The sequence below is a fragment of the Cherax quadricarinatus genome, chromosome 98 (genome assembly GCF_038502225.1).
Source record: "Cherax quadricarinatus isolate ZL_2023a chromosome 98, ASM3850222v1, whole genome shotgun sequence".
In the NCBI taxonomy this organism is placed as follows: Eukaryota; Metazoa; Arthropoda; class Malacostraca; order Decapoda; family Parastacidae; genus Cherax; species Cherax quadricarinatus.
Genome location: NC_091389.1, coordinates 7,147,755 through 7,173,416, shown reverse-complemented (window position 1 = coordinate 7,173,416; position 25,662 = coordinate 7,147,755). Strand labels below are relative to the sequence as shown.

The 25,662-nt window shown below is 39.7% G+C and overlaps 1 protein-coding gene across 9 annotated transcripts in view; it reads right to left on the bottom strand.

The window, feature by feature from the left end:
* The window catches only part of LOC128702545 (microtubule-associated protein futsch), a 170,259-nt gene that overhangs the window by 121,933 nt on the left and 22,664 nt on the right, over nucleotides 1-25,662 (bottom strand). For 8 of the 9 annotated variants that reach the window (XM_070105282.1, XM_070105281.1, XM_070105278.1 and 5 more), the window contains exons 3-7: nucleotides 25,450-25,592; nucleotides 21,219-21,279; nucleotides 14,970-15,112; nucleotides 3,641-3,688; nucleotides 1,149-1,218 (exon numbers count right to left, since the gene is read on the bottom strand). In XM_070105282.1, the coding sequence (XP_069961383.1) occupies nucleotides 1,149-1,218; nucleotides 3,641-3,688; nucleotides 14,970-15,112; nucleotides 21,219-21,279; nucleotides 25,450-25,592 (465 nt within the window). The remainder of the gene's footprint in view (nucleotides 1-1,148; nucleotides 1,219-3,640; nucleotides 3,689-14,969; nucleotides 15,113-21,218; nucleotides 21,280-25,449; nucleotides 25,593-25,662) is intronic. The other variant, XM_070105280.1, reaches the window with a different exon arrangement.

Genomic DNA, 25,662 nt, shown 5'->3' with positions numbered 1-25,662 from the left:
GTACCTCCCTGGGTGGATGCTGTCTACCAACCTACTACCACAGGACTGTAGTACCTCCCTGGGTGGATGCTGTCTACCAACCTACTACCACAGGACTGTAGTACCTCCCTGGGTGGTTGCTGTCTACCAACCTACTACCACAGGAAGGTAGTACCTTCCTCCCTGGGTGGTTGCTGTCTACCAACCTACTACCACAGGACTGTAGTACCTCCCTGGGTGGATGCTGTCTACCAACCTACTACCACAGGACTGTAGTACCTCCCTGGGTGGATGCTGTCTACCAACCTACTACCACAGGAAGGTAGTACCTTCCTCCCTGGGTGGTTGCTGTCTACCAACCTACTACCACAGGACTGTAGTACCTCCCTGGATGGTTGCTGTCTACCAACCTACTACCACAGGACTGTAGTACCTCCCTGGGTGGATGTTGTCTACCAACCTACTACCACAGGACTGTAGTACCTCCCTGGGTGGATGCTGTCTACCAACCTACTACCACAGGAATGTAGTACCTTCCTCCCTGGGTGGTTGCTGTCTACCAACCTACTACCACAGGACTGTAGTACCTCCCTGGGTGGTTGCTGTCTACCAACCTACTACCACAGGACTGTAGTACCTCCCTGGGTGGTTGCTGTCTACCAACCTACTACCACAGGACTGTAGTACCTCCCTGGGTGGTTGCTGTCTACCAACCTACTACCACAGGACTGTAGTACCTTCCTGGGTGGTTGCTGTCTACCAACCTACTACTACAGGACTGTAGTACCTCCCTGGGTGGTTGCTGTCTACCAACCTACTACCACAGGACTGTAGTACCTTCCTGGGTAGTTGCTGTCTACCAACCTACTACCACAGGACTGTAGTACCTCCCTGGGTGGATGCTGTCTACCAACCTACTACCACAGGAAGGTAGTACCTTCCTGGGTGGTTGCTGTCTACCAACCTACTACCACAGGAAGGTAGTACCTTCCTGGGTGGTTGCTGTCTACCAACCTACTACCACAGGAAGGTAGTACCTTCCTGGGTGGCTGCTGTCTACCAAACTACTACCACAGGACTGTAGTACCTCCCTGGGTGGTTGCTGTCTACCAAACTACTATCCAGGAAACAATTTATCAGTACTGTAAATGATACCTCTAGTTACTCACCCATGTCAGGGTTGCGCTGAAAAAGTCCACCTTCTTTAGCCCAGAGCAAACATGCCATTCGCTTCAAATTCTGAAAGAAAATAACGCAAAACATCAAGTGCAAATTCTTGCAAGTAAATTAAGTTTTACCAAAAATAAGCAAGTGTTCAGGTCACCCTTAAGTCAGAATATATGATAGCATGATAACAGTGGTAGTTAGGTTGTGAAGTTATACTAAGTAACAGTAGTTCTTAGGTTGTGAAGTTAGACTAAACGAATACATAAAGTGTAATAAACACCTGTCAATGCTTAATAATAACCCACATGGAGAAACTCAGGAGATTAATTAATCTGCATATTTCAACCCCCTGCTGGAGTCCTCTTCAGCAGATACACAAGTCAGGTCAGCATGATGATCTGACCTGTGTATCCACATTAGGTCAGATCAGGTCAGTGCTGACCTTATGCTCAATGCTCACCTGCTCAGTGAGAGACGCAACCTTCCTATTATTACATTCAGAGGGGCGGTGCTAAACTCGTATGGGCCCCACAGTGTTTAAGGGAAATACATGGCAACCAGGTTTGATCCAAATGGAAGGGAAGCTCCAATTCTTCGAATCAAGAGCATCCCCTCATCAAATCAGTTCGAAAAAATATATCATACTTACAAAATTCTTCACCATCTCGTATATAAACTACTATATGTGATTATAAATTGCACAATTTGTTCATTATCTACCTTTGTTATTGTACACGTGTTTGTAGTTACCGTATTTCACGGCATGTAAGGCGCACAGGTGTCGGCTGGTTGCTGGCAATGTTGCCAAGCAGTTGTAACGCAATGTTAGTAAACAACTGTGTAGCCTTGAGCCTACCCTCGACCCTCACCTTAAGCAAATAAGACACACAACAATTTTCCAAGATTTTCTTGTGGGAAAGAGTGGGCCGTATATGCCAGAAAATATGATAACTGCGTAAGAAATTCTACTGAATAATTCATTTTTAGTCTGCCCAAAATGAACTGTATACAGTGGACCCCCGGTTTACAATATTATTTCATTCCAGAAGTATGTTCAGGTGCCAGTACTGACCGAATTTGTTCCCATAAGGAATATTGTGAATTAGATTAGTCCATTTCAGACCCCCAAACATACACATACAAACGCACTTACATAATTGGTCGCATTGGGAGCTGATCGTTAAGCGGGGATCCACTGTACTAGTGACTCTCTTTTGTCTCTAAAATTATTTTATTATACATAAACTACATTGTATTACGACACGAAAACTACATTATTTTATTACACGTAAATTACATTAACCCTTTAACTGTGTCCGACGTACTAGTACTCATTGCTGTTGTTGATTAGTCATCATTTTTTCATTAAATTCAACACACTATACAATCATAAGTTTTCATCAGATTTTGCTCATTTTAGTCTGATTCGATTCAGAAAAGCAAACTCTTATCTAACTATAAAAAACACTATTTCTTTTTATTTTTAAACATCTTCCCACAGTTGACAGTTTTAACTTCCTAATAAAGTGATCAGAAATCAGTAATTTAGCCAATTTCATACAAAATTCAAAACTTCCAATTTAAAAATAGGATCCAGAATAAACAATGTAGACATTCCTGGGACTAGAAAAACATTTTCGCTGTTCGTTAGTCACGTCTCCAGGCCCCTCTTATATTACACTTGCTTTCCATTTTGAATTTCTTCTCGCACAAAAAATAGAAGATTTACTGTTATGCAGACTACTGCATTATTGTAAAAATTGCATAAAAAATGTCAGTGCATTCCTAAATGCATATTAGACTGGCAAGCTGGACACGTATTGGACGAGTAATGTCATTTGTATACTCTGGAATATTGGCAAAAATTGAACATTTCTGCTAATTTGAGCTCAATTTCAAGCTACATTCAGTCCTGAAACCAATTAAAATCATATCTATTTCTGTAATATATCTTCCATTCCATCAAATGAGACCAAGAAACCAAGAATGCAACTATAAAAACCATACAAAAATAGACCACGAAGTCGCTGTTTTAAACCAAAAATAGTGTCGCAGTTTTTCCTCAATTTGCACTGCTTGCTGCTGGGCTTTTATATGGCGCACACTTGCCACACAGACCCATTCTTTCATATCTAGGCCCAAATTTACCGACCACACAGACCCATTCTTTCATATCTAGGCCCAAATTTACCGATTACAGCTTATCTGAGTGAGCTGAGCTCGTGGTGTAGTACTACGGGACTGACACAGGCTTCAAAGCCGTTACATAACGGGACCAACACCACAAGAGTTAAAGAACAAAAAGGCACAATAACGTGACTGGAACAATACACAAATAACCCGCACATTGGAAAGAGAACCTCATGACCATTGTAAATGTTCCAAGGTGGAACAAAAGGCCGTCATACGCTGCTTCTATGCAAACTAAATTATTTTTGTATAGCAAAGTACCGTCCTTGAGGGGACAAGAGCTACTGCCCAACACACTACATACCTCTTCCTCCTCCTCCTCCTGGTAATTCTCCACTTTTTGCCATGTATACTGTAAAGAAGAAAATAAAGTGAAACAAATGATTTAGAAAACTGACAAGTTGAAGAATGAGACACATGGACTGATGAAACCACCAGCCAGTGGCTTTATCAGTCTATTTACAGAGAAAAACCGAGAAAGATGAGGCGTTTGAGGTCATCAGTCCCTCAGCCTGGAGTCGACTGATGGACTGAACACATTGACTCCAGGCTAAGGGACTGTTTACCTCCAACCCCTCCTAATCCTCCACTGTTTTTCTCTGTATAGGACTGAAGAAACCCCTGAATGGCAAAACGTTTCCTCAATAAAGATTCCCAAATGTTACACAGGTGTCTTATTCTTCAAGAAAAATACAATTTTATTAATACTATTTTCTATACAAACAGCATATAAGTTTAAATCTGACTTGCATTTAACAAATTCTATTTTCTTTATTAACATATTTAAAAAGTACATAAATAGGTGCTCCCTGCTTTACGATGGTTCAACTTACGATATTTCAACTTTGTGATGATTATCAAATGGTATATAATACCGACAGGTTGGTAGATAAGACACGCAGGCAACATTTAGGCAACTTTATTCCGAAACGTTTCGCCTACACAGTAGGCGGGAGCAGTAGAGATGTGAAGATGATGCAATCAGTCCATCACCCTTGAAGTCGTAGAATTTGAGGTTGTCAGTCCCTCAGCCTGGAGGAGTTCAGTTCCATAGTCAGGAACTATCTGAAGATCAAGTGACAGTGTTGAGACTTAAATACTGTCTGAAGGAGAGGTGCAGAGTAGTAGTAGTAGTGAGAATGTAGCCACTGAGAGGTCATGTCCCTCTCAGATCAAAGAGTTCTCACTTGAAAAAGTTGTCCTGTGTAGGTGAAACGTTTCGGAATAAAGTTGCCTAAATGTTGCCTGTGTGTCTTATCTACCAACCTGTCGGTATTATATACCATTTGATAATCACTCTGTCAGACACTGCAACACAATGGCATCTTGGTACAGAAGAGAAAACACCTTGGACAACTTTTTCAAGTGAGAACTCTTTGATCTGAGAGGGACATGACCTCTCAGTGGCTACATTCTCACTACTACTACTACTCTGCACCTCTCCTTCAGACAGTATTTAAGTCTCAACACTGTCACTTGATCTTCAGATAGTTCCTGACTATGGAACTGAACTTCTCCAGGCTGAGGGACTGACAACCTCAAATTCTACGACTTCAAGGGTGATGGACTGATTACATCGTCTTCACATCTCTACTGTTCCCGCCTACTTTCTGTACTCGACTGAAGAAGCCTACTGTGTAGGCGAAATGTTTCGGAATAAAGTTGCCTAAATGTTGCCTGTGTGTCTTATCTACCAACTTTGTGATGGTTCGACTTATGATACTGCAACTTTATGATGGTTCAACTTACGATATTGCCACTTTATGATGGTTCAACTTACGATACTGCAACTTTATGATGGTTCAACTTACGATATTGCCACTTTATGATGGTTCAACTTATGATGTTTTGACTTAACGAAGATGTGATAAAACTGTAAATCTTTTTATTTTCTCTCCTGTTTATTTATTTACTCATTTAGCATTTCAAAGCCATATTTAACCCTTTCAGGGTCTGTGCCGTAGATCTACGGCTTTACGTTCAGAGTCCAAACCGTAGATCTACGTCGTGAGCTCAGCTCACTCTGATAAGCTGTGAGTGGTAAATTTGGGCCTAGATATGAGAGAATACATCTATGTGGTATGTGTGTACCACATAAAACAAATCCTGCAGCACACAGTGTATAATGAGAGAAAAAACTGAGACTGTGATTTTCGATTAAAACAGCGACTTCGCAGTGTTTTTTCGTATGTTTTTTATAGTTGTATTTGCGATTTCTTGGTCTTAATTGATGGAATGGAAGACATGTTACAGAAATAGAGATGATTTTGATTGGTTTTAGTACTGGAAATGGCTTGAAACTAAGCCCAAAGTAGTGGAAATGTTAAATTTTTGCTGATGTTCAAGAGTAAACAAACGACCTCACACGTCTAATACACGCCAGCTGGTGGGTCTAATATACGTTCACAAATGTGGTGATATTTATACAATTATTACAGTATTGCATAACAGTAAATCTTTCATTTTTTGGTTTGAATAAAAATTTATTATGTGAATAAAAAATCTAAGTGGAATTCATTTGTAAAGCCTCAAAACATAACTAAGGAGCAGAGGAAATGTTAGTTTAGTGCCAGGAATGTCTGCATTGTTTATTCTGGACCCTATTTTGAAATTGGAATATTTTGAACTTTGTGTTAAACTGGCCAAGTTACCAATTTCCGATCACTTTATTTTGTAGTTGAAACAGTTGACTTGGCGATTTCTTGTGCTCAATCGACAGAATAGAAGTAATACTAGTGAAATAGCTAAGAATTTGGTCGACTGGAATAATGTAATTGGCCTAAAATGGGAGTCAAAGTCAGCAAAATTGCCGATTCATAAATATTGCTGACACATCAAAATTCGCAAGAGCATAATTTCGTCAATTTTCCATCAAATTTCATACTTTTTGTTTTATTACCTTCAGAAAAAGATTCTCTACCATTTCATAAGAAAAAATAAAAAAATTTTTTTTTGAAAATTCTTGTATCCTGGTGCACACTTTGAAATTTGGCCTCTGAACCCTGACAGGGTTAACTTACGACATTGTCAACTTACGACGGGTTCGTCGGAATGTAACCCCATCGTAAATCAAGGACCACCTGTATTGCATTAACCCTTTCAGGGTCCGTCCCGTAGATCTACGGCTTTACGTTCAGGGTCCAAACCGTAGATCTACGCCATGAGCTCAGCTCACTCTGATAAACTGTGAGTGGTACATTTGGGCCTAGATATGAGAGAATACATCTATGTGGTATGTGTGCACCACATAAAACAGATCCTGCAGCACACTGTGTATGAGAGAAAAAAAATGAAATCATGATTTTTCGATTAAAACAGCAACTTTGCAGTGTTTTTTCGTATGTTTTTTATAGTTGTATTTGCGATTTCTTGGTCTCATTTGATAGAATGGAAGACATATTACAGAAATAGAGATGACTTTGATTGGTTTTAGCACTGGAAATGCTTGAAACTGAGCTCAAAGTAGCAGAAATGTTAAATTTTTGCCGATATTCAAGAGTAAACAAACGACCTCACACGTCTAATACACGTCAGCTGGTGGGTCTAATATACATTCACAAATATGGTGATGATATTTATACAATTATTACAGTATTGCATAACAGTAAATCTTCTATTTTTTGGTGTGAATAAAAATTCATTATGTGAATAAAAAATCAAAATGGAATTTATTTGTAAAGCCTCAAAACATAACTAATGAACAGAGGAAATGTTAGTTTAGTGCCAGGAATGCCTACATTGTTCATTCTGGACCCTATTTTGAAATTGGAATATTTTGAACTTTGTGTTAAATTGGCCAAATTAACAATTTCCGATCACTTTATTTTGTAGTTGAAACAGTTGACTTGGCGATTTCTTGTGCTCAATCGATAGAATAGAAGTAATACTAGTGAAATAGCTAAGAATTTGGTTGATTGGAATAATGTAATTGGCCTAAAATGGGAGTCAAAGTCGGCAAAATCGACGATTCGTAAATATCGCTGACACATCAAAATTCGCGAGAGCATAATTTCATCAATTTTCCACCAAATTTCATACTTTTTGTTTTATTACCTTCACAAAAAGATTCTCTACGATTTCATAAGAAAAAATGACAAATTTTTTTTTTTTAAATTCTTGGACACTGGTGCGTGACTCCAGATTTGGGCCTTGGACCCTGAAAGGGTTAAACAAGACTGTTTTGTTGACAGACGGATTGGTTTTAAAGTCTGATTTACGTGGGAGAGGAAATCTTGTCCCTGAAAAAAAAAATTAAAATAGCTAATTTGTAAGTTAGGGACTTGGTCGTTCTAGTAACGAATGTCAGTAGTGTTACTGTGTACTGTGTAGTATACTTAGATAATCCCAGCTACTTTATGGACATAATGCCAAGGCATAATAGAGGCTCTCTTTGCATTGCATCCCACTATTGTATATACACAATCTCAATGTACTGTGCAAAGACATTAAATAAATAAATAAATAGGCTCCCTTCTAGCGGTGACATCACAAGATCCTCACACCTGAGTGGTGAGCAAGAGGCCCAGAGCTCAGTCATGGAGTTCCACGCTAGGCATACACTAGACTCGACAGGCAGGCCTGGACTATCCTCAAGACTCTCTTAATTATACGCCTCCAAGACATCCGTGTGTATTTCTCACTCCAATATCTCCTGACAAACCCCCACGACACAGAGAACAAACTATGTAGCAGTACTAGCTGTGATATTTATTGAGCACCTGGACTGTTTAAGTCACTCAAAGTAGGTAGTAGTGGTAGTAATAATAGTAGCAATAGCAGTAGCAATGGTAGTAGCAATAGTAGTAGTAATAGCAGTAGTAATAGCAGTAGTAATAGCAGTAGTAATAGCAGTAGTAATAGCAGTAGTAATAGCAGTAGTAATAGCAGTAGTAATAGCAGTAGTAATAGCAGTAGTAATAGCAGTAGTAATAGCAGTAGTAATAGCAGTACTAATAGCAGTAGTAATAGCAGTAGTAATAGCAGTAGTAATAGCAGTAGTAATAGCAGTAGTAATAGTAGTAATAATAGTAGTAACAGTAGTAGTAACAGTAGTTGTAACTGTAGTAGCAACAGTAGCAATAGCAGTAGTAACAGTAGTAATAATAGTAATAACAGTAGTAGTAACAGTAGTAGTAACAGTAGTGTGCAGTGTGTTCTCCATGAATCTGCACAAGATGTCCTCTCTTGAGCATCTGTACCAGCAGCTGAAAGAGGAGCTTAGGGTTGCTAAGCTTGAGATACGGCGACTGACGGGGAGGAAAACAAGAGGATTCGAAGTAATCTTCCTGTTGTGAGTCCTCAGGTCAAGACAGGAACTTGGTCAGTGGCCGGCCAACATGGAACAAAGCTGAAAATCAAGAAGTCTGTTGGAGTGGCGGAAACAACGAAGATCCAGAAGATTGCTGTGGAGACTTCCAACCCATTTTCGGTTACCAGACGAATGTGGATTGTCTACTGGGAACGTCACAACGAGCACCAAGGGAGCATTGGCAGACGTGAATGAGACATCCCTTGATACCCCAATGAAGACCATCAACAATGTCACGACAAATTCCACAAATGAAGGTAAGAACATTGTTTTAGTTGGAGACAGTCAGGTTAAGTTTATGGATAGGGCCTTTTGTCTAAGGGACAGGAAGAGGAGGCACAGGGTATGTTTTCCTGTGGCTGGGATGGGGGATATTGTTAGCCGTCTGGACGACATCATGAAAGGTAATGGGAGCAATCCTATTATTTGCCTCAGTGCGGGAGGCAACGATGTTGGCAGACGTAGGAGTGAGGACCTGATTAGCAGGTATAGGTCAGCAATAGAGATAATTAGGAAGAAGGGTGGGAACCCTGTCATATGTGGTATTTTGCCAAGGAGAGGAGTTGGAAATGAATGGTTGTCCAGGGCAATTGGTGTCAATTGCTGGCTGGACAAATACTGTAAGGAAAATGCAGTAACATTCATTGACAACTGGGACCTCTTATGGCAGAAATGACATGTATGCCAGGGATGGGGTTCACTTATCTAGGTCTGGGGTGGGGGCACTGGCAACAGAAGTAGAGGGAGCTGTTAGGTCTTTAAAGTAGGAATGGATAGTGGTATGGGTTTTGGCGTGAATACAGTGAAGTCCCAGTGTAGTAATACTATGAGTTCTAGGGGAACTAGTAATAGGCAGAATGAGGTGGATATTGGAAAACCAATGGCACTAGGCGACAAGGACAGTAATAGGTTTAGTGAAAAAACAGATATGAGCAGGAAGGGTAAAGAGAAAGGAGGGTCTTTAAAATTATATTATGCTAATTGCCGTAGTGCTAGGAATAAGATGGATGAGTTGAAATTAGTTGCTAGTGCAGGTAACATTGATGTATTTGCAATCACTGAGACATGGTTTAATTCCAAAAGTCGGGATATGCCTTCGGAATGTCACATTCAGGGTTTTAAATTGTTCCAAGTAGATAGAAATATCGGTAAGGGGAGTGGGGTGGCACTGTATGTCCGAGATCACTTGAACTGTTGCATAAAAATGGGTATTAAGTCTGAGGCAACACATACAGAGTCTGTCTGGATAGAATTTTCAGAGGGGTATAAAAAATTGATTCTAGGAGTGATATACCGTCCCCCAAACTTAGATAGGGACCAAGGGAAATTACTGTGGGAGGAAATTGTTAAGGCCACAAGGCACGATAATGTAGTAATTCTAGGGGACTTTAACTTTAGTCACATTGATTGGAATTTCTTGACTGGGAATTTAGAATCATACGACTTCTTAGAAGTAGCTCAGGAATGTTTTTTGAAGCAGTTTGTGACAGAACCTACAAGGGGAAATAACCTACTTGATTTGGTTCTGGCGAACAAGGAAACCCTTGTTAATAATTTAGAAATTCATGAGGAACTTAGCACAAGCGATCACAAATCAATTACCTTTAGCATAGAATGGAAGTATGATAGTAGGGACAACTCAGTAACAGTTCCAGATTTTCGCTTAGCAGATTACGATGGGCTTAGAGAACACTTATCATCTGTTGACTGGGGTAACGAAGAGAGCTATCAATATGACAGTTTTCTGAACACTATACATGCTGCTCAAAGAACGTTTATCCCGTATAAAGAAATTAGATCAAATAGAAATGACCCAAAATGGTTGAATAATAGGCTGAAATATCTACTAGGGCATAAAGGAATTTATAGGCGTATCAAAAGAAGTGAGGGTCATCTTATGAATCAGTATATTGACATTAAGAGGGACATTAAAAGGGGATAAGAAAAGCTAAAAGGGACTATGAAATTAAAGTTGCTAGGGAATCTAAAACTAACCCAAAAAGTTTTTTCCAGGTCTATAGAACAAAAGTTAGAGATAAGATAGGTCCCCTCAAAAATAACTATGGGCATCTTACTGACAAAGAGAATGAAATGTGCTCGACTTTAAATAATTATTTTCTCTCAGTTTTTACACAGGAAGACACTAACAATATTCAAGTAATTAATTTTTATAGTGGGCTAGAAGAAGATAAATTATGTAACATCACAGTCACTAGTGAAATGGTTGTAAAGCAGATAGACAGACTGAAGCAAAATAAGTCGCCGGGTCCTGATGAGGTTTTTTCAAGGGTTCTTAAGGAATGCAAAATGGAACTCTGTGAACCATTAACTAATATTTTTAATTTATCTCTTCAAACAGGTGTAGTGTCTGATATGTGGAAGATGGCTAATGTAATTCCTATTTTTAAAACAGGGGACAAGTCGTTACCGTCAAATTACCGCCCAATAAGCCTGACCTCAATTGTAGGCAAATTACTAGAGTCAATTATAGCTGAGATTATAAGAAGCCATCTCGATAAGCATAGCTTGATTAATGATACTCAGCATGGATTCACAAGAGGCCGGTCTTGTCTAACCAATTTATTAACTTTCTTCAGTAAAGCTTTTGAGGCTGTTGACCACGATAAAGAATTTGATATTATTTACTTAGATATTAGTAAGGCTTCTGATAGAGTTCCGCACCAGAGACTGTTGAAGAAAGTGGCAGCTCTTGGCATTGGGGGAAAAGTGCTCTCGTGGATCGAGTCATGGCTCACAGACAGGAAGCAGAGAGTGTCCATAAATGGGGTTAAATCCGAGTGGGGATCTGTAACAAGTGGCGTTCCACAGGGATCAGTCTTGGGCCCGTTGTTGTTTATAATATACAGTGGACCCCCGGTTAACGATATTTTTTCACTCCAGAAGTATGTTCAGGTGCCAGTACTGACCGAATTTGTTCCCATAAGGAATATTGTGAAGTAGATTAGTCCATTTCAGACCCCCAAACATACACGTACAAACGCACTTACATAAATACACTTACATAATTGGTCGCATTCGGAGGTGATCGTTATGCGGGGGTCCACTGTATATCAACGATCTTGATGAGGGAATTACTAGTGATATGAGCAAATTCGCCAATGACACAAAGATAGGTAGGATAATTGATTCAAACGTAGATGTTAGGGAGCTTCAGGAGGATTTAAACAAACTCTATTCTTGGTCAGAAAAGTGGCAGATGCAGTTCAATGTAGATAAATGCAAGGTTCTGAAGCTCGGGAGTGTCCATAACCCTAGCACTTCTAAGTTAAATGATGTAGAACTTAGCCATACAGATTGTGAAAAGGACTTGGGGGTTATGGTGAGCAGCAACCTTAAACCAAGACAGCAATGCCTAAGCGTACATAATAAGGCAAATAGATTACTGGGATTTATATCAAGAAGTGTAAGCAACAGAAGTCCAGAGGTCATACTGCAGTTTTATACATCATTAATAAGGCCTCACCTAGATTTTTTTTTTATTATCACACTGGCCGATTCCCACCTAGGCAGGGTGGCCCGAAAAAGAAAAACTTTCACCATCATTCACTCCATCACTGTCTTGCCAGAAGGGTGCTTTACACTACAGTTTTTAAACTGCAACATTAACACCCCTCCTTCAGAGTGCAGGCACTGTACTTCCCATCTCCAGGACTCAAGTCCGGCCTGCCGGTTTCCATGAACCCCTTCATAAATGTTACTTTGCTCACACTCCAACAGCACGTCAAGTATTAAAAACCATTTGTCTCCATTCACTCCTATCAAACACGCTCACGCATGCCTGCTGGAAGTCCAAGCCCCTCGCACACAAAACCTCCTTTACCCCCTCCCTCCAACCTTTCCTAGGCTGACCCCTACCCCTCCTTCCTTCCACTACCGACTGATACACTCTTGAAGTCACTCTGTTTCGCTCCATTCTCTCTACATGTCCGAACCACCTCAACAACCCTTCCTCAGCCCTCTGGACAACAGTTTTGGTAATCCAAACTACAAATTCTCTGCATTATATTCACACCACACATTGCCCTCAGACATGACATCTCCACTGCCTCCAGCCTCCTCCTCGCTGCAACATTCATCACCCATGCTTCACACCCATATAAGAGCGTTGGTAAAACTATACTCTCATACATTCCCCTCTTTGCCTCCAAGGACAAAGTTCTTTGTCTCCACAGACTCCTAAGTGCACCACTCACCCAATTTATGTGATTCTTTATCTTTTAACTCCACGCCTCTTGCCAAGACCCTCGCATTTACTTCTCTTACAACCCCATCTATAAATATATTAAACAACCACGGTGATATCACACATCCTTGTCTAAGGCCTACTTTTACTGGGAAATAATTTCCCTCTTTCCTACATACTCTAACTTGAGCCTCACTATCCTCGTAAAAACTCTTCACTGCTTTCAGTAACCTACCTCCTACACCATACACCTGCAACATCTGCCACATTGCCCCCCTATCCACCCTGTCATATGCCTTTTCCAAATCCATAAATGCCACAAAGACCTCTTTAGCCTTATCTAAATACTGTTCACTTATATGTTTCACTGTAAACACCTGGTCCACACACCCCCTACCTTTCCTAAAGCCTCCTTGTTCATCTGCTATCCTATTCTCTGTCTTCCTCTTAATTCTTTCAATAATAACTCTACCATACACTTTACCAGGTATACTCAACAGACTTATCCCCGTATAATTTTTGCACTCTCTTTTGTCCCCTTTGCCTTTATACAAAGGAACTATGCATGCTCTCTGCCAATCCCTAGGTACCTTACCCTCTTCCATACATTTATTAAATAATTGCACCAACCACTCCAAAACTATATCCCCACCTGCTTTTAACATTTCTATCTTTATCCCATCAATCCCGGCTGCCTTACCACCTTTCATTTTACCTACTGCCTCACGAACTTCCCCCACACTCACAACTGGCTCTTCCTCACTCCTACAAGATGTTATTCCTCCTTGCCCTATACACGAAATCACAGCTTCCCTATCTTCATCAACATTTAACAATTCCTCAAAATATTCCCTCCATCTTCCCAATACCTCTAACTCTCCATTTAATAACTCTCCTCTCCTATTTTTAACTGACAAATCCATTTGTTCTCTAGGCTTTCTTAACTTGTTAATCTCACTCCAAAACTTTTTCTTATTTTCAACAAAATTTGATGATAACATCTCACCCACTCTCTCATTTGCTCTCTTTTTACATTGCTTCACCACTCTCTTAACCTCTCTCTTTTTCTCCATATACTCTTCCCTCCTTGCATCACTTCTACTTAGATTATGCAGCTCAATTCTGGTCTCCATATTACAGAATGGATATAAATTCGTTAGAAAACATTCAGCGCATGATGATTAAATTAATACATAGCATTAGAAATCTTCCTTATGAAGAAAGATTGAAGACTCTTAAGTTACATTCACTTGTTAGACGAAGAATGAGGGGAGACCTGATCGAAGTGTATAAGTGGAAGATAGGTATTAATAAAGGGGATATTAACTAGGTCTTGAGGATATCTCTCCAAGAGAGAACCCGCAGTAATGGATTTAAATTAGGTAAGTTTAGATTTAGAAAGGACATAGGAAAGTATTGGTTTGGAAATAGGGTAGTTGATGAGTGGAACAGTCTACCTAGTTGGGTTATTTGGGTAGTTTCAAATTTAGGTTGGATAAGTACATGAGTGGGAGGGGTTGGATTTGAGTGGGACTTGCACATCAGAGCTTATTTCTTGGGTAGCATTGAAAATTGGGTTGGGCAAATGTTTTGTTAGTGGGATGAGTTGTAAAGGACCTGCCTAGTATGGGCCAACAGGCCTGCTGCAGTGTTCCTCCTTTCTTTTGTTCTTATGTTCTTATGTTCTAGTTGTAACTGCAGTAGCAATAGTATTAGTAATAGCAGTAGTAACAGTAATAGTGATGGTTTAGAAAGACACGTAAGCAAACACTATAACATATTTATTAGAAAACATTTCGGTCCTGGGACCTTGATCACTTCTAACATACAGAGGTAGAAAGACATTATATATATAGTGCATCACACCTCACTCTCTGCCTATATATATAATGTCTTTCTACCTCTGTATGTTAGAAGTGATCAAGGTCCCAGGACCAAAACGTTTTCTAATAAATATGTTATAGTGTTTGCTTACGTGTCTTTCTAAACCAACTTGTCGGTATTTATTACCAAGGTTTATACCAGTAATAGTGATATTTACTAGTACTGTACAAGATGTTCAGACAAACTTAGAGCTTTAAAACAGTAAGGACAAGTCAGACCACACTAGAAGCTACTCACCACTATGTAGTTGGAATCCTCTGGTTCACCTACAGTGTTCATATCAACGAAGAGAGGATCACTGGTGTAGAGTTTAGCCTTGCAATCATCGTAGATACTGCTTCCGTTGACGTAATCCGCCTCGTCTTCCATTTCTAGTGGCTCTGTGGAAATTATTAATGACTTAAAAATGGGAAATACAGCCAGCCCTCCACTTTCACGAGTTCCACTTTTGCGAGCTTTGAACATTTGTGAATGCCCAGCCGCCCATAACACATATATACAATAACATGTACATACAATATGATGTTTTCATGTGTTTTATGATTGTTTGTGGTTCAACAGGTTAAGGAAGCAGTATTTTTAGGCTAAGTAAATGCTATTATTATATTTCCCTACAATATACAGTGGACCCCCGGTTAACGATATTTTTTCACTCCAGAAGTATGTTCAGGTGCCAGTACTGACCGAATTTGTTCCCATAAGAAATATTGTGAAGTAGATTAGTCCATTTCAGACCCCCAAACATACACGTATAAACGCACTTACATAAATACACTTACATAATTGGTCACATTCGGAGGTAATCGGTATGCGGGGGTCCACTGTATTTGTGCATCAAAACATTTGCCAACACTACATTACAGTATTTTTATAGTATTTTCCCATCATATTTGCGCACCAAACATTCGCGAATTTTCAAGATTCGCGAGGTTCTTGATCCCCCAACCCTTGCAAATGTGGAGGGCCTCCTGTATATGTTAATAGTAAGAGAGCACTGCAAATATTTGTTAAATGTCTACTAACACCCCCTCTCTTTTTATAACGACCAGGCTGTATTCCACTGAGGCAGGGTGACCTACAAAGAAAAACTATGGTTTATCTTTTTAAATTTAGTAATGTATACAGGAGAAGAGGTTACTAGCTGGCATGTTTGTCACCTCTTACAACATGTTATGGCTTGCGGAGGAAGAATTCTGTTCCACTTCCTCATGGAGATAAAAGCAAATAAACAAGAACAAGAACTATTAAGAAACTAGAAGAGAACCCAGATTTTTTTTTTTTTTTCAACAAGTCGGCCGTCTCCCACCGAGGCAGGGTGACCCAAAAAAGAAAGAAAATCCCCAAAAAGAAAATACTTTCATCATCATTCAACACTTTCACCTCACTCACACATAATCACTGTTTTTGCAGAGGTGCTCAGAATACAACAGTTTAGAAGCATATACGTATAAAGATACACAATATATCCCCCCAAACTGCCAATATCCCAAACCCCTCCTTTAACCCCTTCAGGGTCCAAGGCCAAAATCTGAAGTGGTGCCCCAGTGTCCAAGAATTTTCCAAAAAAAAATTTGTTATTTTTTCTTATGAAATGGTAGAGAATCTTTTTGTGAAGGTAATAAAACAAAAAGTACGAAATTTGATGGAAAATTGACGAAATTATGCTCTCGCGAATTTTGATGTGTCAGCGATATTTACGAATCGGCGATTTTGCCGACTTTGACTTCCATTTTTAGGCCAATTACATCATTCCAGTCGACCAAATTCTTAGCTATTTTACTAGTATTACTTCTATTCTATCAATTGAGCACAAGAAATCGCCAAGTCAACTGTTTCAACTACAAAATAAAGTGATCGGAAATTGGTAATTTGGCCAATTTAACACAAAGTTCAAAATATTCCAATTTCAAAATAGCATCCAGAATAAACAATGCAGGTATTCCTGACACTAAACTAACATTTCCTAGGTTCATTAGTTACGTTTTGAGGCTTTACAAATAAATCCCATTTTGATTTTTTATTCACATAATGAATTTTTATTCACACCAAAAAATAGAAGATTTACTGTTATACAATATTGTAATAATTGTATAAATATCATCACCACATTTGTGAACGTATATTAGACCCACCAGCTGACGTGTATTAGACGTGTGAGGTCGTTTGTTTACTCTTGAATATCAGCAAAAATTTAACATTTCCACTACTTTGAGCTCAGTTTCAAGCCATTTCCAGTGCTAAAACCAATCAAAATCATCTCTATTTCTTTAATATGTCTTCCATTCTATCAAATGATACCAAGAAATTGCAAATACAACTATAAAAAACATACGAAAAAACACTGCAAAGTTGCTGTTTTAATCGAAAATCTTGGTTTCAGTTTTTTCTCTCATTATACACAGTGTGCTGCAGGATTTGTTTTATGTGGTACACACATACCACATAGATGTATTCTCTCATATCTAGGCCCAAGTGTACCACTCACAGTTTATCAGAGTGAGCTGAGCTCATGACGTAGATCTACGGTTTGGACCCTGAACGCAAAGCCGTAGATCTACGGGACGGACCCTGAAAGGGTTAAAGTGCGGGCATTGTACTTCCCATTTCCAGGACTCAAGTCCGACTATATGAAAATAACCGGTTTCCCTGAATCCCTTCACTAAATATTACCCTGCTCACACTCCAACAGATCGTCAGGTCCCAAGTATCATTCGTCTCCATTCACTCCTATCTAACACGCTCACGCACGCTTGCTGGAAGTCCAAACCCCTCGCCCACAAAACCTCCTTTACCCCCTCTCTCCAACCCTTCCGAGGACGACCCCTACCCCTCCTTCCTTCCCCTATAGATTTATATGCTTTCCATGTCATTCTACTTTGATCCATTCTCTCTAAATGACCAAACCACCTCAACAACCCCTCTTCTGCCCTCTGACTAATGCTTTTATTAACTCCACACCTTCTCCTAATTTCCACACTCTGAATTTTCTGCATAATATTTACACCACACATTGCCCTTAGACAGGACATCTCCACTGCCTCCAACCGTCTCCTCGCTGCTGCATTTACCACCCAAGCTTCACACCCATATAAGAGTGTTGGTACTACTATACTTTCATACATTCCCTTCTTTGCCTCCATAGATAGCGTTTTTTGACTCCACATACAGTGGACCCCCGGTTAACGATTTTAATCCGTGCAAGAGGGCTCATCGTTATGCGAAATAATCGTTATGCGAATGAATTTTCCCCATAAGAAATAATGGAAATAAAATTAATCCGTGCAAGACACCCAAAAGTATGAAAAAAATTTTTTTTTACCACATGAAATGTTAATTTTAATACACACAAACTGAAAAAGGCATGCACAATTACATGACACTTACTTTTATTGAAGATCTGGTGATGATTGATGGGATGGGAGGAGGGGAGAGCATTATCTTCTTACTGTTTAGAAGGGGAATCCCCTTCCATTAGGACTTGAGGTAGCAAGTCCTTTTCTGGGGTTACTTCCCTTCTTCTTTTAATGCCACTAGGACCAGCTTGAGAGTCACTGGACCTCTGTCGCACAACAAATCTGTCCATAGAGCTCTGTACCTCCCGTTCCTTCAAGACTTTCCTAAAATGGGCCATAACATTGTCATTGAAATAGTCACAAGCACGGCTTGCAACAGCTGTGTCAGGGTGATTTTCATCTATAAAGGTTTGCAGTTCAACCCACTCTGCACACATTTCCTTAATCTTTGAAGTAGGCACAATGGATTCCACAACTGGCATAGGCTTCTCAGGGTTAGCCCCAAACCCTTCAAAATCTTTCTTAATTTCCATACTAATTCTCACCCTTTTTACCACAGGGTTGGCACTAGAAGCTTTCTTGGGGCCCATGGTCACTTATTTTCCAGAAACAGCACCGAAAATACTGTAATAATACGAAATATTCCGAGTGTATGCTTGGATGTTACCGCGGAGGCTGGCTGGTAAACAATGGGACGGAGCGGCACATGTGAGGCTGGCTGAGGGCACATTGGACGCGTCTCGGACGAAAATCGGTATGCGGGTTTTTAATCGGTATGCGCGGCAAAAATTTTGCGATAAAAGTAATCGTTATGCGGAAAAATCGCTATGCGATGCCATCGTTATGCGGGGGTCCACTGTATACCTCAACGCACCACTCACCTTTTTTCCCTCATCAATTCTATGATTAACCTCATCCTTCATAAACCCCATAAACTCCCAAGTACAGTGGACCCTCGACTAACGCTATTAATCCGTTCCTGAGAGCTCATCGTTAGTCAGAATAATTGTTAGTCAAGTTAATTTTCCCCATAAGAAATAAAGGAAATCAAATTAATCCGTGCAAGACACCCAAAAGTATTGAAAAAAAAAAAATTAACACATGAAATATTAGTTTTAATACACACAAACTGAAGAAGACATGCACAGTTACATGACACTTACCTTTATTGAAGATCTGGTGATGATTGATGGGATGAGAAGAGGGGAGTGTGTTGATGGTCTTAGTGTTTAGAAGGGGAATCCTCTTCCATTAGGACTTGAGGTGGCAAGTCCTTTTTCGGGGTTACTTCCCTTCTTCTTTTAATGCCACTAGGACCAGCTTGAGAGTCACTGGACCTCTGTCGCACAACATATCTGCCCATAGAGGCCTGTACCTCCCGTTCCTTTATGACATTCCTAAAGTGTTTCACAACATTGTCAGTGTCACCATTAAACACTTGTTCAGGTTTCAGTCCTTCACTGTCTATGTACTCCTTGAATTCCTGCACATATTTTTCAGCTGCTTTTTGGTCCAAACTGGCAGCCTCACCATGCCTTATCACACTATGTATGCCACTACGATTCTTAAATCTCTCAAACCAACCTTTGCTGGCCTTAAATTCACTCACATCACCACTAGTTGCTGGCATTTTTCTAATTAAATCGTCATGCAACTTCCTAGCCTTTTCACATATGATCGCTTGAGAGATGCTATCTCCTGCTATCTGTTTTTCGTTTATCCATACCAATAACAGTCTCTCAACATCTTCTATCACTTGCGATCTCAGTTTCGAAAACATAGTTTCACCTTTGGCAAGAACAGCTTCCTTGATTGCCGTTTTCTTGGCCACAATAGTAGCGATGGTTGATTGGGGTTTTGTGTACAGCCTGGCCAGCTCGGAGACATGCACTCCACTTTCATACTTAGCAATGATCTCTTTCTTCATATCCATAGTAATTCTCACCTTTTTTGCTGTAGGGTTGGCACTAGAAGCTTTCTTGAGGCCCATGGTGACTTATTTTGCAGGTGCAATCACTAAAAAGGCTGTGATAATATGAAATGTTCTGACTGTATGCTTGGAAGCGACCGCGGTGGCTGGCTGGCTTGTAAACACTGGCCAGAAGTGGACGCGTCTCAGACAGAACGAATAGTGTTGGTAGAGTTTTTTAGCGCTAATCGAGGCAAAATTTTTGCGATAAAATGTATCGCTAGTCAGATTTATCGTTAATCGATGCCATCGCTGATCGAGGGTCCACTGTATCTGAAAACATTCACTTCTTCCATACTCCTCCTCCCCAATTTGATATCCAATTTTTCTTTATCTAAATCATTTGATACCCTCATCACCTTACTCTTTTCTATGTTCACTTTCAACTTTCTACCTTTACACACATTCTCAAACTCATCTACTAACCTTTGCAATTTTTCTTTAGAATCTCCCATAAGCACAGTATCATCAGCAAAAAATAACTGTGTCAATTCCCATTTTGTATTTGATTCCTCATAATTTAATCCCACCCCTCTCCCGAACACCCTAGCATTTACTTCTTTTACAACCCCATCTATAAATATATTAAACAACCATGGTGACATTACACATCCCTGTCTAAGACCTACTTTTACCAGGAAGTATTCTCCCTCTCTTCTACACACCCTAACCTGAGCCTCACTATCCTCATAAAAACTCTTAACAGCATTTAGTAACTTACCACCTATTCCATATACATGCAACATCTGCCACATTGCTCCCCTATCCACTCTATCATATGCCTTTTCTAAATCCATAAATGCAATAAAAGCTTCCCTACCTTTATCTAAATACTGTTCACATATATGCTTCCATGTAAACACTTGATCTACACATCCCCTACCCACTCTGAAACCTCCTTGCTCATCCGCAATCCTACATTTTGTCTTACCTCTAATTCTTTCAATTATAACCCTACCGTATACTTTTCCTGGTATACTCAGTAAACTTATTCCTCTATAATTTTTACAATCTCTTTTGTCCCCTTTCCCTTTATATAAAGGGACTATACACGCTCTCCGCCAATCCCTAGGTACCTTCCCCTCTTTCATACATTTATTAAACAAAAGTACCAACCACGCTTGTACATGCACGTGCAGCATGACCTAAGTGTAAGTAGAAGTAGCAAGATATACCTGTCATCCCGTGTGCTTATTATCATTACCAAAAATAAATAAAACTTACCATCTTTCACTTCAATGTAGTTGTCGTCTGCGAAGTTATCCGAGACATTGTCGTCAGCGTCCTGGAAGTGTTAAGTAAGCTCATAATAATGAACAACTTTCAGTGATGACATTAAAGAAGTAATTACAATAAGCTCTCTTATCCCTTCCCTTGTCCAGGCTCTCAAAATTAAAAGAGCTCACAGTGCCCACATTTAAAATAAACTGATTTGATGGAAAATTTATGGAGTTACTCAGGTGCAAAGTTAGCGGCCTGGGCGCAATTTGTGCACTGGCGAATTTGCTGAATTTGAGTCAGAGCTGGAACAAATACAGAGATCGTTTACAGCTCACATTGAGCCAGTAAAGCACCTAAACTACTGGGAACGCCTGCAAGTCTTGAACATGTACTCATTGGAGTGGAGGAGAGAGAGGTACATGATAATATATACCTGGAAGGTACTTGAGGGCTTGGTCCCAAATCTGCACACTGCCATAACAACATACTGGAGTGAGAGATATGGGAGGAAGTGTAAAATAAACCCAGTGAGGAGCAGGGGTGCTGTGGGGACAATAAGGAACACTGTATCAACATCCGGGGTCCCAGGCTTTTCAACATCTTACCAGATGATATCAGAAACACTGCTGGAACAAGTGTTGAAGCCTTCAAGAGGAAACTAGACAAGTATCTTCACCAGGTGCCAGATCAACCAGGCTGTGGTGGATATGTGGGGCAGCAGGCCTCCAGCAGCAACAGCCTGGTTGACCAGGCAAGCACCAGACGAGCCTGGCCCATGGCTGGGCTCAGAGAGCAGATATACTCTCAAAATTCTTCAAAGGTATATATCAAAGGTATATATCTATTTTATGCCAGTTTCGTTGCTCAATATGACTAAATTCTTTGCTATTTTGCTAGTATGCCTTCCACTCTATTGATCGAGAACAAGAAACCACCCATTCAATTACCAAAACTACCCAATAAAGTGAGCAGAAGTCAGTAATTTGGCAATTTTACACAAAATTTAAATATTCAGATTTAACCCTTAAACTGTCCAAACGTAGATCTACGTCCACGTGCGGGGGGCTCCGAACGTAGATCTACTTTTTTTTACATGCTTTCAAATGGGGAAAATCAAGGTCGGAGGGCTACGCACATGAACATAGATCTACGTTTGGACAGTTTAAGGGTTAAAAACAAGTCCAAAATAAATACTAGACATTCCAGGCACTATAACAATATTTTCTCTGTTGATTAATCATGTCCCCAGGCCTCTCCTATATTAAACCTGCCTTTCATTTCGAATTCACAAAAAAATCAAAGATTTACCCTATTTCTAGAAAAATATAACCAAGAATGATTAGTTGTGGTTTACAGCATCCCAATAATTAAATCAGACTTATTAAAAACCTATAAAACAAACCAGGGGGGTTTTGGGGAGGGGAGGCCTTGCCCACCCTCAGTAATACAAGCAAAACCCGAATATTTCCGCTACTCTGAGTCCAATTTCAAGCTACAGTGGACCCTCGAATTTAGTCGTGCCTTTTCTGTATGCAAAACTATTTTTATTATCTATAAAATGTATGTTTTGTTAATATTTCCCATAGGAAATAATGTAAATCCAATTAAACCATTCCAGACACCCAAAAATATTAACAAAAAATACATTTTATAGATAATAAAAATAGCTTTGCATACAGAAAAGGCACGACTAAATTCGAGGGTCCACTGTACTTCTGGTCCTGGAACCAACCAAAATCATCTCTTTTATAGTTTGTCCTCCATTCTGAGAAAGGAGAGAATAGAACAATAAAACTCACCTTAGAAAAGAATGTAAGCACTCTAAAAAATGTTAGTCTCCTGAAAAAGTGGCAACTTTGTGAACACACATTTTCAGCCTAATTTACAAAAATTTTAACTCGTAAACGGTCCAAACGTATATATAAGTTTTTTCAACATTTGAATGTAAAAAAAGTAGATCTTCTTTTTGTTTTTGAAAATGTGTAAAAAAATTTGATCTACTTTTTTTTTTGTTACATTTGAAAATATGTAAAAAAAACTTAGATCTACTTTTGTAGCACTACGTAAATCTGCTTGGACCGTTTACGGGTTAAAGGTGCTCTTCGACTTACGACGAAGTTCCATTCCTAAGGCCACGTCGGTAAACAATGGGTTCATTGGAACATAACACCACTGTAAGCCGAGGATCACCTGTACACAGGAACCCTAATTGAGGATCTACTGCTTAGAATTTTCTATACAAGCACATGATCATATGTACCATAGTTTTCTATACAAACATCTTGTTTATATGATGTAAGCATTTAAGAAAACCAACAAGTGGCTTCCTCAGTCCAGTACAAAGATGGTGGAAGAGAAGGCATTTGAGGTAATCAGTCCCTCTGTACTTGACTGAGAAGGTCACTTGCTGGTGAAACTTTTAAGAACATAAGAAAGAAGGAACACTGCGGCAGGCCTACTGGCCCATGTGAGGCAGGTCCATGTCACCCCCCAGTTTAGACCAATGACCCACCTAGTCAGGTCATATCCACTTAAGGAAGGGGCACGACATCAGACCCACTAGCACAAGCTTGTCAGGTCCAACTCACACCCACCCACACCCACTCATGTATGTATCTAACCTATTTTTAAAACTACACAATGTTTTAGCTTCTATGACGGTACTGGTGAGTTTGTTCCACTCATCCACAACTCTATTACCAAACCAGTGCTTTCCTATATCCTTCCTGAATCTGAATTTTTCCAACTTGAAACCATTGCTGCGAGTCCTGTCTTGGCTAGATATTTTTAGCACGCTATTTACATCCCCTTTATTTATTCCTGCTTTCCATGTATACACCTCAATCATATCCCCCCTAATTCTATGCCTTTCTAGAGAGTGCAGATTCAGGGCCTCAGTCTATCCTCATAGGGAAGATTTCTGATACATGGGATCATCTTTGTCATCCTCCTTTGTATGTTTTCCAGAGCATTTATATCCATTCTGTAATACAGTGACCAGAACTGTGTAGCATGATCTAAATGAGGCCTAACCAGAGTTATATAGAATTGAAGAACAGCCTAAGGACTCCTATTATTTATGCTCCTTGATATGAAGCCAAGGATTTTGTTCGCTTTATTGCAAACACTTACGCACTGTTGTCTGGGTTTTAGATTACTGATAACAAGAACTCCCAAATCCTTTTATGCAATCAGTAATATTAAGATCTACATTATTTAGTTTATATGTAGCATGGTTATTTTCTTGTCCCACGTTTAGAACTTTGCATTTGTCTACATTAAACTGCATCTGTCACTTCTCCGACCAATGCATCAGTCTATTAAAATCTTCCTGGAGTGCTCCAATGTCCTCATTACAATGAATTAGGCGACATATTTTGGTGTCATCACCAAACTTGTTTATGTTGCTATTTATTCCATCATCAATGTCATTTATATAAATTGTGAACAACAAAGGGACCATCACTGGTCCCTGTGGAACACCATTCGTGACGAGCCCCCACTCGAATTTCTCCCCATTGATGCAAATTCTCTGCTGCTTATGTCAACCACGCCTCTACCCAGGAAAAAAATTCTCCTGTTCCATGTGCCTTAATTTTCCTCAAAAACCTCTTATGTGTAACTCTATCAAAAGCCTTATTTAAGTCCATATACAGCCTCTCCTCTCTTAGTGATGTACTCGTTTACCAACGCCTTGGACTAACGATGGGCTTTCTGACCAGTACAGTGGACCCCCGCATAACGATCACCTCCCAATGCGGCCAATTATGTAAGTGTATTTATGTAAGTGCATTTGTACGTGTATGTTTGGGGGTCTGAAATGGACTAATCTACTTCACAATATTCCTTATGGGAACAAATTTGGTCAGTACTGGCACCTGAACATACTTCTGGGGTGAAAAAATATCGTTAACCGGGGTCCACTGTATTCATACCTGAATACTAATGTATATTTGAGCTGATGTCCTGTATTCTGTTTATTTCAATATACAGTACACTACTGTATATACATTTAAAAATATACCAGATATGTTATAAATGGTGCAAAGGTGACATTAAAAAATATCAAAGATGGTTAACACAAACTCACTACCATTATAGTATGCTCCTTGCTTAGTGAAGAATTCATTTACCAACGTGGTCTCAGGAACAGAACTCTGTCTTTAAGTAAGGAGAGGCTGTAATAATAAGTGTTCAGCAATGTTTACAATATAAACATGTCAATTCCACTCACCGTTGGTGGTTTAATATCCATAATTTTCCGCAGTTTGCAAGGCCTCTCATATCTCCGATTCAAGCAAGCGTCAATTTCATCCAGCAATTTAAAATCAGCGAGCTTCGAAGACCTCTTTCTTACCCGGCCTGAACGTGAGACACCTTTGGGGAAAGAAACATTACCTAAGGAATACAAAGACAATATTGTGACTGGCACAACACAAGTGCTCAT